Source organism: Mesocricetus auratus, unplaced genomic scaffold (assembly GCF_017639785.1).
Source record: "Mesocricetus auratus isolate SY011 unplaced genomic scaffold, BCM_Maur_2.0 Super-Scaffold_4256, whole genome shotgun sequence".
NCBI classification, from domain to species: Eukaryota; Metazoa; Chordata; class Mammalia; order Rodentia; family Cricetidae; genus Mesocricetus; species Mesocricetus auratus.
In genome coordinates this window covers 38,701,400-38,718,547 of record NW_024429182.1, presented here as the reverse complement: position 1 = coordinate 38,718,547, position 17,148 = coordinate 38,701,400, and the positions used below count along the sequence as shown (strand labels likewise).

At 39.4% G+C, this 17,148-nt stretch overlaps 1 protein-coding gene across 6 annotated transcripts in view; it reads right to left on the bottom strand.

Moving 5' to 3' along the window:
• CUNH9orf85 (chromosome unknown C9orf85 homolog) overlaps positions 1-17,148 on the bottom strand; it is a 155,771-nt gene that overhangs the window by 101,474 nt on the left and 37,149 nt on the right. For 2 of the 6 annotated variants that reach the window (XR_005877478.1, XR_005877475.1), the window contains 2 exons: positions 16,051-16,228; positions 15-128 (listed from right to left, as the gene is read on the bottom strand). The exons of 2 other annotated variants lie outside the window; for them this stretch is intronic. Coding sequence is in view for 1 of the 4 variants with exons in the window: in XM_005063767.4 (XP_005063824.1) it covers positions 15-128 (114 nt within the window). In the remaining 3 variants the exon portion in view is untranslated. Of the gene's footprint in view, positions 1-14; positions 129-6,281; positions 6,385-16,050; positions 16,229-17,148 lie in introns of those variants that run through there. 2 more of the 6 variants (XR_005877476.1, XM_005063767.4) reach the window with 2 other exon arrangements.

Below are 17,148 nucleotides of genomic sequence, written 5' to 3'. Positions count from 1 at the left end.
AAGGAAATACTCACGGAATAACGATTTCTTCTTTCTTCCCACATTTTGCACAAACTTCAAGTTCACAGGCACACGGCCTACATATAGTGTGGTAAGAGTCCTTCACTGTCTTTTGTAAACATTTAACACTGAAAGAGGAAGGGAAAATTAAAATTTGATTTTTACTATTTAAGACCTACTTGATGAGTTAAGAGAAGCTGTGGTTGATGTATGGATTAAAGGCATAAAAACTGAAAACTAGACTTAAAGCTCAAATATTTATCTATTGTATGTGTATATGTTTGTGTGTACATGTGTGTACAGGCCAGAGATCGACCTCAAGTATCATTTCTCAGATACCATGACTTTGTTCTTTCAGACAGAGCCTCTCACTGCCTTGGAACTTGCACTGTAGGCCAGGCTGGCTGGCCAGCAAACTCCAGGGACATGCCTGTCTACTTCCCCAACACTGGGAATGACAAGCTGCTTTTCAAGAATGTTCTGGTGACTAAACTCATGCTTACACAGCAAGAATTTCACTGACTGATCTATGTCCCCAGTCCCTAATGTAAAGCTCAGCTATTTATCTTCCACCATGTTAAGTAACCGTATTTCTGGATCAAAACTCACAGCTGCAAAATAGCACCTGATGGCTGTCTACCTCCTTAAAGTTTTTAAGTGTCATCAAAAACTTGTTAAAATAATATCTATATGCAAAAACTAACTGCAAATACCACCAAGACACAATCTACAAAATAATAAGGCATGTAACAAAACTTCTGTAAACTCAATACACAGAACTAATTCAAAACATTACTAAAAAAACTGAACACTTACATTGGCTATATCAACCACATCCAGGGCAGGTCTAATGCTGAGAGTATGTGTTCAACACAAAATGAACTCAATGATATTTTTTGTAGAATTTTTATTTGGGCATTCTTTGTTTTGATTTTCATTTTTGTATGGTCTTTTGTTTTTTCTTGTTTTATGCTATTGTTAATTTTATTTTTGTTTTCAGTTTGTTTATTTGTTAGGGGACATAAAATTGGGTGGGTAAGATCTGGGATGAGTTGGGAAAGGGGAAACATGAACAAAATACATGAAGGAATTAAAAAAAATTGAAGACCTAGCTATATGGGAAAATACCCCATATTTTTTGGACTGGGGTAATCAATAAGGTAGCAATACTCCAACAAACCTCCAGATTCAGTGTAATGTCTATTAAAATTCTGTCTGACTTTAATATTTCAAACCTTTTTATTATTATGTCTATTGTGATACTCTGTGATTGGTAAACTGTGTGTTGCTGTTACACCTGCTTCAGGACACCAATAACTGTAATATGTAACACAGCAAAACAACTGGTGTCACTGGGCTCTGACTAGTCTGCTTACCGGACACCACCACACCCTCCTTCTTCCTCTCAATACTGAAATTAGGCCACTCATAGTTCTACATGGCCCTGAACTGTTCAAGTGAAAGGAAGTCACTGATCTCTCTCTCATTTTCAATCAAAAGCCACAAAATATGGGGAATGTATGCAGAAAGCTAGAACTAAATGGCTAGCCAGACTATAAAGGGAAAGAAAAGCTCTTGAAAGGAATTAAAAGTGCAACTCTAGTGAACACAGGGATAACAAGACAGGAGAACCTTGTGTTAGAGAGAGAACACTGGTAAAGATAAAAGTTCCAAGCTGCCACTTTCTCACAACCAAAGCCTAGTCCAGAACTAGCCCCTAACTTGTTTTAATTCTACAGAGACCAAGGAAGGTGAGGAAAGCTGCACAAGGAAAGTCTGAAGCTGGCTGATGTCGGTCCATGAAGCTTTAAGGGAAGAGGCCATCTTCACAATGTGTAAGTTCAAGGTCTCATTTAGGACCACAGCAGCGTAGATGATCTAGTTAAGAGAACAGTTGATGGTGGCTACACTGCAGATTCCCAGTGTAAACACAGTAGTGAAGAAGATGAAGCCCAGGCCTTTTACTGATAGGGAGAAGTCAGCTCTGGGTTTCAAAGCTTGCCCAGAATGGCTGTCTGTCCTTTTAGGGGCCAGTGTAGATGCTGACTTTAAACAAAAAGCCAGTGCTCACATACAGTCTGGAAAACCTTGGGGTTCTTTAAGTTATACTAAATGTGCTCTGGTTATGCTCCACAAATGGACAACAAAGCCAGGATGATGGCACAACTGTCTATTAGGTCATTTAGGGAATATTTAAGCCTGCTGTAGAGATCTACTGCTCATCTAGAATGCCCCAGTCACCAGAGTGCTTTACACTTCATTGTCTCAATGTAGCATATGTTTTGTAAGGTAAAAATAATTAGTCAAGAAGTCATGAACAGAAGCAAGTGACATATTTTATTTGATATTAAGAAACAATAAATTACATAGAAAGATATATAATTTTAATTACTGTGAACAATAAATTATTATTTTCTCTAAAAAATATACAACAAGGCTGTTAGCAAATCAAATCTTGAGATACCTACATCTTGACAGAGGGGTTTGCCCTGAGAACACAAGGATGATTCAGAACTAAAACGTAAGAAGGTTCATAAAATAATGTTCTAAGAAAGAAATATGGCCATTTCAGGTTTAACTAGAATTATCCTATGTGAGGTAACCCAGACACAGAAAGACAAACATATTATGTATTTGCTTATATATGTATTGAATCTGTTTAGTCAATGATAACCAAGCTGCAAACCATAGATCCACAGAGGTTAGGTACAGAGTAAGGGACCAGGGGAAGAGGGCTGTAGGATATTTGATAACCAAGTTTGCGTTAACTAAATAAAACTGACCTTGGGTCAGGAGGCAGAGTCAATGACTAGTTGACAGAAAGTCATCGTAGAGAGTCAGGAGTTTGGAAGATGGATAGCATAGCGACATGCACAGGAAGTAGTAGGAGGGACTTTGGGTGTGGTGCTCTTTTTTTGGTTCTACAGAGCAGAAGGATGCTCTCTTTCTGAGACACTGGGGAAGAGGAAAGATCAGCTAGTTGCTTGCTCCTCAGTCTCTCTGAGCTAGGAGATTTTCACCCCAGCCTCTGACTCCTGAGTCTTACTGATAAGTAGGACAATAGAGATTTAGTTAAAAACTACATTTGGTGGCAGTGGCAGAAGGTAGATCAGGGCTGGGATGTTAAAGTCCTACAGGGCTGCTGCCTGAGAAAGAGGGTCTATAACTAACTGCAGAGCTACAATTACTGGCTGTAACAGCATTAGATTCAGGTGCAGTGGCTGACTCAGGGGGAACACAGACATTCATATAGCCCAGGGACTTAGGGTAAAACCAAATACTACTACTGTTCTACTAAAAGAATATAGGAATAAAATGACTTCTAATGACACTCCAGGGCTATACTAATAGATCAGTGCCTTGGTAAACCAGCATATCTCCCTGCAGTAGATGGCAATAAATACAGAGAAGACAACTAGACAATTTGTGCAGAGAAAGAAAGACCTTGAGACACCCAGTTCTACATGAGATGTCTTGATGAAATCCCTCCCCTGAAGCACATACAAACTCAGAGGCTGAGGTAGCATGCACAGGACCTGCAAGGGTCTCTACCAGATGGGTTCTAGAGCTGAAAGGAGAAGTGGACACATGACCTCATCCCTAACATAGAAGCTGTCTCCAATTGATAGCCACAGGAAAGCAAACTACTCTTAAACATAGGCCTCATGCCCGCAGTAGATGGCCAACAGCAAATAAACTCAAGGGTATCTTTGGAAATTCCTTAAAATGTCATGTCAGGGCTTTTAAATTTTTTTTATTTTATTTACATAGTTTTAATTTTTTTTTTTTTTTTTTTTTTTTTTGGTTTTTCGAGACAGGGTTTCTCTGTGGCTTTGGAGGCTGTCCTGGAACTAGCTCTTGTAGACCAGGCTGGCCTCGAACTCACAGAGATCCACCTGCCTCTACCTCCCAAGTGCTGGGATTAAAGGCGTGCGCCACCAACGCCCGGCTATATATTTTTAATTTTTTTAGCTTCTTTTTTACCCTACAGATCCTTTATGGCATCCAATTTAGTGTTTTTATGAGATTCCTGAGTGTGTGAACAAGTTGTGTCTGTATCTGTTCCTTGTGCTTTTTCTTGGTCTCCTTTCTGTTTGCTTTATCCTATTCTGATGTGTTTTTGTTTTATTTCATCACATCTTATTGCATTACTGTCCCATAGCTGCCTGTTTATTTTCTAATGAAAGACAAAAGGGGGTGGGTCCAGATGGGAGGGAGGGAGGGAGGGAAACTGTAATCTGGATATATTACGTGGGGGGGGGATCTATTTTCAATAAAAGGAAAAAAATGGCACAATAATCCAACTACTTATTTACACATGCATCTATCTGTTTAATAGGGTGGAATCCCTAGAAGACATAAACTACTTTCTAAAACTTATCTCTATATGCACAATATTCTAGCATGTTGCCAAGCTCAATAAAAACCAAGAAAATGAATTAAAATGCACTGAAAATATAGGGAGAGCAGAAGTTGGCAGTAAACATTTACAAAGCACATAGTTTTAAGTGTACTCATAAAGAGACAATGGATAGAGGGACAGGGAGGTTGAAGGTGACATAGGAAGGGAGATGGTCAAGAACCACAGGACAATTAACATCTGCTATGAAAGTTGCCTATTCAGATAAGTCACTTAACACACAGGCTTTTAAAATAAGAATGTTAAAATAGCAACACAAACAAAAAGTACACAAGAAAGCATGGAATCAGTTTTGTGTTGGCCAGCCACTCCTGGATATGGGGCCTGCCCTGGAGTGCGGATGAAATACCCAACTTTACTGGAAAAAATGATTTTCCCTTGCCCATCAGGTACCAATCACAAATAGCTTCTTAGTGGGAAGATCTGAGAGGAGTTGGGGAAAATAAAAGAATATGATCCAAATATACTGTATGGAAACTTTTTAAATAAAAAAGAGCATTAAAATAGCAATGAATAGTGCTTAAAGCTAAGTGCATGTGGCCCTTTCCCTTCACAGTTATAGATCTGCTTTACACAACTCTCACAAGACAAGAACCCCTCCATTTACAGTTAACAAAACAAACAAGAAAGTCTCTTTGCACAACCCTTATGACCCTGCTTTTGCCTTATGGGACTGTAAGGAGGTCAAGGCACCTTCAGAGCCACATACCATCTCACTTATGGAAAGGGGAGAAGAGATGGGGAGAATTTCTCAGAAGCCCTTTAAGCAAAGCCCTTCCAAAAGCCTCCAAAGCACTGTACAGACAGCACTGTTCAGTTACACAGCACCAGCACATTTCACTCTTTCCTGTACACCTCTCTCTAACAATCCTGTGCTTAAATCTACAAACCTTCTTCCTACTGTAAATCAGCTTTGCTTCACACCCCCAATCCCTGCAGAGAAGAGTCACAGAGTCACCTAATGGAGACCTCTAAAAGGAACCCCTCCATCTGTGCCATGCCAGGTGGCAGTGTGGGGCTGACTCTGGCCTCTTTCCACTGCTACTGAGTGATACATGAAGAAATTAAGAATTCAGTGCTATCAAAACACTTGGGGAAAGCATGAACTTCACATCTGTTAGCATCATAACAAAGGCTTCAACAAATGAGAAATAAAAATGCAAATGAGCACATGAAGTAGCATGGCATTACTGGTAACTCACTCTCTCTCTCTCTCTCTCTCTCTCTCTCTCTCTCTCTCTCTCTCTCTCTCTCTCTCTCTCTCTCTCTCTCTCTCTCTCTCTCTCTCTCTCGTGTGTGCACACTCTTTGAGACCAGGAGAACACTTGCGTCCTGATCTATCACCCTCTTCCTTCCTCCTTTTTTGGCAGGGTCTCTCCTGAACCTGGAACTAGACTGGTAGCCAGGAAACCTAAATGATCCTCCTGTCTCTGCTCCCCACAGAACTGGAGTTAAAGGTAACTGTGGGGCCAATACCCATCTTTATAATGTGAGTGCTAGGATCAGAGTGGAGGTGCTCAGGCTTGTACATCAAGTGATGTTCTTCACTGAGTCAACTCTCTAGTCCCCTGCAGCCCACATATTTTCAACACATATATCTTTAACTTACAACCCAATAATCTTACTATGAAATCTTTATTCAAGAAAAAGTGAAAACTACTGTTCATACAAAACCCTGTCTGAATATTAACAATGGTTTAACTTTAAAGTGGTAAAATATAGTACACCCTAAATGTTTCTCAGCTGGCCAGCGCATAAAACTCTGCTGCACCCTTTTAATGGACTCCTCTTCAGCAAGAGGCCATGGGTATACAATATGGATGAACTTCACATCACATTTAGCTTCAGAACTGCTACTCACATCTCCACTGTAAGGTTCCCCACATCTGGTATTCAGGAAAAGCAAAGAACAGGGAAGGAAAACAGATCAGTGCTTGCCAGCAGCTGGTAAAGGGTAGGACTGACTGTAAAGTGACAAGAACAAAGTTGTGAGTAATTACAGTTTCTTATCTTCCATGTGATGCTGATTTCACAACTGTATAGGTTTAAAACTTTAACTGCACATAGCAAAGGGAGAAGTTTAGAGTGTACAAATTACATTCCAAGAGTCTCAACTGTGAGAAATTAGAAAATAAGCAAAACTTAAGATAATAAAAACCTTTGACATAGGAACTAAATGAAGAGTTATTAAGATTGCTGTGGTAAATTGTTTTGGTATAATTGGATTCTAGCATTTCAAAAAGCTTTACTAAATTATCCTGTATTTAAAAATAGGCTTAAAGATCACACCATTAGGATCATGAGGGGAAAATCCCAATCATTCCAATGGTTTATGAAAGTTTCCACAATACTCTTGACTTTAATTTCTTAAAGTCCTAAAATAATGTTAAGTTTCTTGATTTGAGTCATCTGATAATTCAAGGAAATGACTGTGTGTTTTCTTCTTGATAATTATTTGTCTCATGCTAGAGACTTCAAGAAACAACAATCTTTAAGTATTTAAATTGCTAATGCAGGGTTAAAATGGTATTCATGGGAACTCTCAGTGTTAAGATTTACATGTAAATCTTTAAAGTGGCTCTTTTGTTTTGCAGTCTGCAGTCAACAGGGTCCTGATCCTTTCTGCTCCAACAAAGATGACTCTTAGGAATCACACATCAGCACAGTAATCATCAGTTGTTAAATGCAGATCCCTAGGCCCCATGCATTGTTTACAGAACCAAAATCTTGGGAATGAGCCCAATGAATCTGCTAAACTCTTTACGACATTCTTATGCCCACAAACATTTGAGAACTTTTGACACCCATCATAAAAAGACCTTCATTCCTGGGGGGAGGGGGTGCTCCCAGCCCTGGTGGAGATTACAGTGACTGATTCTGAGGACAGAATGAAATCTGAAAGCAGTTATGATCTTTTTAAGGTTAAATTCCTTCTGAAAATCAAGCATTCTTAGGACAGTGTCCCTGAATAGAAAATAGTAAAGAGACTCACTTAAAATGGTGCTTTACTTTCTCTAGAGGTGATGTCTGTGACCAGAGGAATGACAACATTCTTTACAGACTCCATTTTCTGCCTCCCAAGAGGAATGTTCGTGTGCCCTTTCTTTTAAAACATAATCCAGGATTTGTGAACATGCAGTGAGTACACGACAGGGAGTTCCCTAGCTAACAGAGGTCTGCATTAATTAAAAAAAAAAAAAAAAAAAACTCAATACAACACTTAGTTGTAAACCCAAAAGATCTTGATCGTTTTTTAAGTATGAGAACAGTTTATGGTGCACTATGATAGGTATCCATTTCCAGTTGCATAAAACTCTTAAAAGTATTTTAAAACATCTTTAACTACCTTTAGATCTCTAACCACTCCTGAGTACTTTTTCTTATAAAAATTGTGGTATGGAATAACTTTAACTTCACCTAAATACTTTTATTAATTTTCCTTGAAAAAATTGCTGCATTTATAGCAATTTATTAAGAAAACACCACAGGTGTTTGTTGTTAAAACGTTTAGGTTTATCCAGTAAGGAGAAACAAACCGCGACTCAACGAGCCCACGTGGAGTTTATTGGTGGACGGGGAGAGAAAGGGGGGTGAGAGGTAACCAACCCGTACAGAGCGGGGGGGGGGGGGGGGTTCAGATGATTTATAAAGGGGATGAGGTACATGCGCATTGACTCCCGCACGAGTGACGTAGTGGTGATGTAGCCGTGTCACTGGGCGTGCCTGGTTATCAAGGGGCGGAGTTAATAAGATATCTGAGTCCCTACAGTGTTATCTTAGTTTTTCCTCCTTTTCATAGTGTGTGTCAGAGAAAGATATATATATATATATATATACATATACATATATATATATATATATATATATATATATATATATAGAGAGAGAGAGAGAGAGAGAGAGACTACTAGAAACAATCACTTAAGCTATTTTGGCTATGAGAGAGACTACAGAGAGAGAGAAACTGCCAGAAACAATAACTCAAGCTATTTTGGCTATGTATATATTACAACCAATCAGTTTAAATGGGAAATCTGGCTAAATTAAAACACAATTTGCTCTTATAAACCATATTTACTGATAAAGGAATCAGTTACATATTTAACATAGCATAGTTTGTTTACAATGCAAAACACAAAAGAAAAAATAAATCTTGACTACTTGACATCAGGAACAGACTGGGGAGTTTTTTATGTATCATAGTAAGCTCTAGAAAATATTTTGAAAATAAAACAGAAGAAAAGAACATGATTTGAAATGGGAGACTGGGCCAGTTTTGACAAGTCCCTGTTCCATCATTGTGTTCATGGCTTCTGCAACCTCACAGTTAAACAAAGATCTCAGGACGTTTCCTTATTGTTGTTTTGATAAGTAAAAGGAAGATGTCAGAAGGGATCCATTGGATAAACACATAGATTAGGAGTTGACAGAAACAAACTTCCCTTTGCTGCTTTCACAATTCTGCCTTAATTTCCTGGTTGCTAGGTTCTGAGCGGGGCCATCGTTAGCCCCTGTGGTATGTGCACACACAGAATGACTATGCACCTTGGTAAACAGAGACTGTCAGCACCTCACCCTTTGGTATGCAAATGAGAGAAACTTAATATTGACAGAGACACTTCCTCCCGTGACAATAAGCAACCTATGTTGTTTACAGTATGTGAGTCTATGGGGCTGGAGAGATGGCTCAGAGGTTAAGAGCACCAACTGCTCTTCCAGAGGTCCTGAGTTCAATTCCCAGCAACCACATGGTGGCTCACAACCATCTACAATTCAGTCTGGTGCCCTCTTCTGGCCAGCAGGAATACATCACTGTATACATGATGTATTCTTTAAAAAAAAAAAACAATATGTGAGTCTAAAACTAAACTATGGGATTAGCTCCTACTAGATTTTTTTAGTGCTTTCTAAGGAAAACACCTCCAACTCCCATTCCAAGTAACTTATATAGTAATTACAACTCATTTCCTGGTGTCTCCAGATTATACACTCCAGACTAAACAGACAGGTAATACTACTTCCCCTTACTGCAGTAATAGCCTAGACTAGGATGTTTTATCATCACCTTCACCACCACCACCATTATTTTGAGACAGGGTCTCTCTGCATAACCCTGGCTGTCCTGGAACTCACTATGTACAGCAGACTAGCCTTGAACTCACAGAGATCCAACATGTTGGGATTATAAGTATGTGCCACCAGACTCCACTCCTTTGACACAGTTTTGAAGGGATACTAAATTTAATATAAGATTATTAATAATCTCTGTTCTGGGTAGTTTTATATCAACTTGATACTGAGAGAGAACCTCAATTAAGAACATGCTTCCATAAGACCAGGCTGTAAGCAAACCTGAAGGGCATTTTCTTAATCGGTGATAGATGGGGAGGACCCAACCCATTGTGGATGAGTGCTGGGATTAAAGGCGTGTGCTGCCACCACCCAGCTGCCTCCAGGTTCTTGACCTGCTTGAGTTCATTTGACGATGAACTGTGCTATGGAAGCTAAACTAAATAAACACCTCCTCGAGTTGCTTTCTTCATGGTGTTCGACACAGCAATAGATGGCTAATACAACCTCTTTCGGCAGTTACCTGAAATATTTGAGACCTTTTCATTTCTCTTTTCTCTCCTTCCCCAACCTGTGTCAGTTTCCTGACAATTCTCTATAAAGAATTACTGAAATAATTCTTATGATTACCCATCAATAGAGAATAATTTCTAATTTTAGAGGATACATCATTTTCCAGGCTTAAAGAGCAAAAACATTTTGAAACTACGAGAAGTGGGAAGTGTTCTATAATAACAAAGCCATTTGTGATCCCAGAGGATGAATCCTTCCTAAAAGTTCTTTATTGATCTGCAGTGTCAACCCTAATCCTGGCTCATTAAGTCACATTATATTATAGGAGTTGGAGCTAGTACCCAACTGCAGGGGTGAACTCACTATTTACAGTATCTTTACCATGCTTATGGGGGATGAAGAGGAGATCGGGGAGGGAGTGACAGGGAAAGAGATGGAAAACAACTACAATCCAGGCCTTTACTGTCCTTAAATTCTGGATTCTGCCAGATGGCATATCTTACTCAACTCTCTTCATTCGTTAACCTCTGAAACACACTGACCTGGATTTTCAGATAAACTACATAAAGGCAATTCCTGCAACTATATAGAGCAGTGTTTCTCAACCTTCCTAGTGCTGTGACCCCAACAGTGAATATGGTTCCTCAAGTTGTGACACCAACCATAAATTATTCCATTGTTACTTCGTAACTCTAAATTTGCTACTGTTGTGAATCGAAATGTAAATATAAGACATGCAAGACATTGTGACCCATAGATTGAGAACCTCTCATATAGAGAGATAAGGTCACAAATGAATGGTTGATTGTTAAACATCCCTTAGGAGCTAGTGATGGTTCCAGAGGACTTGAGTGTGGTTCCTAGCACTCACAACAGCCTGTAACTCCAGTTCCAGGGACTCCAACACCTCTGGCCTCTGTGGACACCTGCTGACACACACTTACACATAATTAAAAATCCCTCAATGAAAGCTCAATTATTAAATATCCCTTCAGTGAAGGCTTAATTATTAAATATCCTTTCTCCTGCTACATTTCAGAATGATTCCTCCTCCTGATACATATGTAGGAAGTCATCAAAATTACACTGATCTAGTAGGAATATGCTTAAGAACAGGTTTATTTTTCATTAATGTATTTCAATGAAATTCAGAATATCACTTAAGCTTCACACTTGTAAACTTAACTATAATTCAACACTTAAACATGCCAATCGTTTTCTGAGTTCATAAATTTTGTGAAATGTAATGGATATATTGTTTTTCCCACTTTTACATTAAGACTCTAATGTAAAAACCGAAATTAAAAACTGGGCAAATAACACAAATGCTACATTTAATTGGTAAAAATAAGACAATCTATAGAAAGCCAATCCTAAGGTCACAAGCATATACACATTTAATTTTTACCACTTGAATTATGAACTTTATAATTATATGGAGAATGAGGGGTAGCTTGCACTAATCAGTGGCACACATCATTCATCCAGCTCTAAGAATAGAAGGGAAAATACCTTGTGAAGGGCACACAAGCCAGTTAAAGATGGCACCAAGGGGAAGTAAGGAGGGTGAGTCCTGAGACATTTACAAAAAAGGGTGATTGGCCAAGATCAAACCAGATGAGGTCACTGCATGAACGGCTCGTGTTCACTAGGTAAAGTAGAGGGCACCTAGGTGCTTGATAGGTTGACCTTTAAAACCATTGGCTGGCTGTTTTCCTGCTCAGCAGTTTTTGCTTTAAAAGATGCTTGCTGTGTCTGATTGTCTCCAGGATACTGGGAAGCTGGGCAACAGGGTGAGCAGCACTCTTCCTGGGACCCAGCTGAGTCTTCTGTGGTTGGGCTAAGATCCTGAGCCTTGGGTGTCATGGAAGTTACCTATCTGTGCAAGGTTACAACGTCAGAAAGACTGGTATTGCAGTAGTATCTGCTCATCCAACTCATACAATTAGTGAATGCCAATGGGCTAGCATTAAATGCAGTATCAGAGCCAGACAAGCAAGGCACTGGCATTAATTACCATGTTCTCTGTCAACCAATGGCATGTTTCCTCTGAAAAATGAGGGCAGTGGTATTCTTTTGTGATTTTAGACCAGGCTGTCCTGAACTACTGGGCTCAAACTATCTTTATCTTCCTCCATTAGTCTTCCCTGAAAAGACAGGCTCACATTCAGAATTGGGGCATTATTAAGAAATTCAGGGATATAGGACTTCTGCATGAACAATTTTCCTGAAAAAAACAAAAACAAACACCCACATTGAAGAGTCTACAGACCAGACTGGCGACTAATTAAAACTTACACAATTGTGGAGAGTTGGATGGTTAACAGAGTTAAAATTATCTGGCCATACCTAGTCAACAGCCATTGCCAATAATGTCCTTTGAATGTCAGGTAACCTCTGGGAAATATTAACTTGAGATCACCAGGAGTATGCTCAGCTAGCATGAGACTCTATGTCCTTGGCCACAGGCACTCATACTTAGCTCAGAAAAAGATTAACTCTTATTCCTGTTCAAGTAAAAACTGTGTTCTGCATCAATATCCTTTTAAAAGCATGATAACTGACTGAGGCTGTGAGAGAAGGATCATGTATTTTATACCAGTCTGGGATATATAAGGAATTCCAAACTAGCCTGAGCAATACAGTGCAATCTTGTTTCAGAAAAACCCAAACTGATGAAAAGAAACAAAGGGATTAGTCTATCAAGAGGACAGTTAAGGTATTTCTCTGAGAATCTGATTAGAAAGGAAGACCTCCTGGAGTGGGACCCCATCTTTGTGACCCCAACACTTAGAGGGTGGTGAAGGGATCGGAGACTCAAGGCAAGTCTGTCTCAAATGACCAAAAGACAAAGGGAAGGTGCAGGCCCCATAAATAAGGACACAACATATGGTGGCATGAGGTTCTTGGCAGCAACTCAAGACCTCTCTCAATGTCTTCCAAATACGACTTGTTTTGGCTTCTCCTGCCTGATAGGTGACTCCTCCCTTCCCTCCATCCCCTACTCCCAACAGTGTAGCAGACAGATAAAAAAAAAAAATCCAACATTCCCTACTGAACTCCTTAAAACAATTAAGAGAATTATCCTTTATTCTTTCTCTTTTTCACTTTTCATTTATGTGAAAAGTATGTGAACTGGCATGATGAATTGCTGTCCACCATGTGGGTGCAGGAACCCACGGAGCATAAGTGGCTGTCATATCCCAGCCCAACAGGAATTAGAGGAGCATGGGCCGCCATATAGGTGCTGGGAATGGAAGTGAGGTCCTCTGCAAGAGTACTAAGAACTCTTAACCATGAAGCCATCTCTCCAGCACTTCTTTATTTGTTAAACTACAGGATTATTATCTCTGAACCAACAGACATGTCTGAGAACGGGTCAGATGAGGTGCAACAATAACTCTGAAAGGAGCAGTGAAATTTATTCAATGCAACTACGTATAAAGAGTAAGAGATCTTACAAAATAATTGCTCTAAAGGGTGTCAACAAATTTTGACACCTTTTAAATTTACATTAATGGTTAAAAGATTTTTGCCCCTTTTTCAATAGGACAGAAAAGAAATAAATTCTGTTTTGATTTTTTTTTTAATGCCCTGGGTCAGGGGGATTGTAAGTTTAACTCAAGACAAAGCAAAGCACAGGGGGTTTAGATTCAAATGCAAATTCAACTAATCCCTGTTCTGTTCTCTCACAGTCAGTATTAATCATTCCAAAGGTCCTTTCCTTCCACTCAACAAAAGCTTGGTGATCGCTAAATCTTAAAAATGTCACCAGTCTTGTTCATTGAAATGGCCTGGAGCTGTGAGCTGCATGGACTTCTAGTTTAACAAATTCTGCTTAGAAATCACCCTGTGCATTTCTTTTTAAATATGTGTATTTATGGAAAGACAAATAGGCTTTACTTTTGGGTTCTGAAAGGTCTTTGTTTCAGGTAACCAAGCAACATTCTTTTAAAATTAAAAAATATATATTTATTTGCTTATTTATTGAGAGAAAGAGCACACCTGTGTACATGAGCCTGTCATAGCACCCAGATGGAGGCCTGAGATGTCTCACCACCCACCAAGCACTTTAGACATGTTACGAAGCAAATAGCCACACTTCTCTTTTCATCCCTTAAATAAAGTCACCACTAATAACGCATTAGCTCATGTCTACTTTGTCCTAGTACTGAAGAAGAAGCTGACATAGAATAACTAACCAGCCACAGACTGGGGCCTACATTGAGAGAGCTGGATGCATTCAACTAATGACTTTATGATATTCAATACCAATTATGATTTAGTTTGTGCTAGGTGATTTTGCCCTGCTATAGGCTAGGGGTACAGAGCATTTTAGGGTACATAAAGTGAAAACAGATACAATAAAACACTTGGAGTATTTTCATTTATATGATGTATTAATTAGGATGCAAGCTGTTCTAGGTTGGAATATAAACCTTAACAAAGGATAATTTTTCTGGGTGGTTGGCTTGAATAAAGTGTTTTACATTTTAAATTAAGTTTTACTGTCAGCATCATCAATACACTCAAATCCCTTACAATATGGGATATATCTTTAATACACAGTGAAGTCAAATGGACACAGGTGAAGTATATTCCTTCAACACTGCAGTCATGGACTGGACTGTGAAATCCCAACATACCTAATGTGCCACATATCATGATAATCAGAAACTCAGGGTGTTCTAAGACTAGACAGTTGACACCATGAGTAACATTTTTAGATTTTAGGAATTTATAACATTCTAACCACAAAGGTGCCTTGGATTAAGGACCATCTTAAGCTTCCAGAATCCAAGATAGAGCAGGTACTGGAAGGCCCTTATGTGAGAGAAATCCTGTTGACACCTAAAAGGCAGAAGCATCCTATGTCCAAAGACAGAGACAGGAGGAGCTGAACACATCAGCCACACAACACTCCCACCCACTGGCTTAAGACTCACTATGGTACTGCTTTGTTCTATTGCAATCCCCAATGGCTCCCACATTTCAGCACACCTGGGGTGAAAACACTAGGGTTTAATCCTCTCTTCATCCTTTCCCTTCCCCCTTCCTTCCTGGTGTCTTGAGAGAGGACTGAACTATTTATAACAAGCAGGTCTACAACTCCTTATATATTTTAGGTTGGCCTTGAACTTGTGGTCTGCCAAGCCTGCCAAGTGCAGGCTTTACAAGTGTAGGCCTACCTTGGAATTAACCATTTCTTCAGGCCTTCATTTCTTTAAGAAGGTCTCCATGCTATATAAAATGTGCATCAGTTGCATTTGCAGTTTTGGGTTTTATTCCACTTTAGATACTGAATCCCAGTTAAGATGCAGAAAGGCAGATGAAAAAGGCTTTTCCTCTCTTTGCTTTGACTAGTATTTCTCAGGCTCCTGGGAGTCACACTTTGCTTTGTATTTGCATGGACTTCCTTATTCTTGGTGATTTCCCTTAATGACTGTCTTATCAGGGTTTCTATTGCTGTGAAGAGACACTATTACCACAGTAACTTTTTTTTTGGCTTGTTTGTTTGTTTGTTTGTTTTTCAAGACAGGGTTTCACTGTAGCTTTGGAGCTTGTTCTGGAACTCACTCTGTAGACCAAGCTGACCTTGAACTCATGGAGATCCTCCTGTTTCTGCTTCCCAAGTGCTGGGATTAAAGGTGTGCACCACCATCACCACCCAGCCAACCATGGCAACTCTTATAAAGGAACACATTTAATTGGGTTGCTTACAGTTTCAGACTTAGTTCATTATTATCATGGTGGGACATGGCAGCATGTGGGCAGACATGGTTCTGGAGAAGGAGCTGAGAGTTCTACACCTTGATCCGTAGGCAACAGGAAGTGAACTATCCAACTGGGTGTGGCTTAAGCATGTATGAGACCTCAGAGCCCATCCCCACAGTGACACACTTCCTCCAACAAGGCCAAACCTACTCCAACAAAGCCACACCTCTAACAGTTGACACTCCCTATGAACTTGCGGGGGCTAATTACATTCAAACTATCACAATGACCTATCTGTATTTTGTATTTATATAATATAATACCTCACTTACTTCATTCTGTGTGTGATAGACAGCAGGCCTTGAGTCACCTTTAGCTCTCATCTCCCTTGATAAAACAGTAGATCACATGAGACAGATGAGAAATAACCACTTCTAGTGAAGTCTGCTGGCGATCTTTCACAGTGACATCCTCATAACAAAGATAAGCACACAGGACACAGCAGACTACCTAGATTAGAACAAGTAATGGACACGGAAGGAATATAGTTAAGTGACTTTGCTTGTTACAATGTCTGCTAAAAGGCCTACTGTGTATACTTCAAATTAACTTTGGGAGAAAGGCTGCCAGAGGGAAATGGAACAGTGGTGAAACCTTCCACACTTTAGAGGAAGAGCGCCTTATAGGAAATGCTCTGAAACCACATACCTTGTGTTTGGTTTATTAACTACAAGTACATGACTTACTGCACAGCTAGTTTTTAATTGCTACCTAGAAAACAATTATTCATTCATAGAAAGCTAAAATTGGTACCCTAACCACCTTTCCTACAGCTTAATTTCCCAGTTGTCAATTTAGGTGACTTAGCATTAGATGCAATAGGCTTGTTTATAAGCTATGGTTTGCTGGCTTTAAATTCTGGGAATTGAATTCAGGATGTAAGCATATACTCTACCCCTGTGCTACACCTTCAGCCATTGAACGGATTTTCTTTAGGAAAAATGCTCGAGAGCAGGAAGAAAACACTGACATATATAACACTATCTAAAAGAAGACTCAGCAATATCCACAATGAAAAAAAAATACTGAGAAAACAATACAGAGGGGAAATAAAAATCTAAATAGCTAATTCAGTGTTGACCCTTTCTTGAGATTTTTTAACAATATCAAGAAACACCTAACAATGCAAAATAAATAGCCAAAATTAAAACACCCACAGTTATTAAAAATCTCCTCCTCCCCCATTTTTGAGATGGTTAGCCCTGGCTGTCTTCGAACTTGCTCTAAAGATCAGGTCGGCCTTGAACTCACAGAGACCCACTTACCTTCCCAGTGAGTTCTAGAACTAAAGGCATGTGCTACCATGCCCACGGCTATTAAATGTTTGTAAGTAAACAAAATGCTCCAAAGCTGGAGTGTTAGATCTGTGA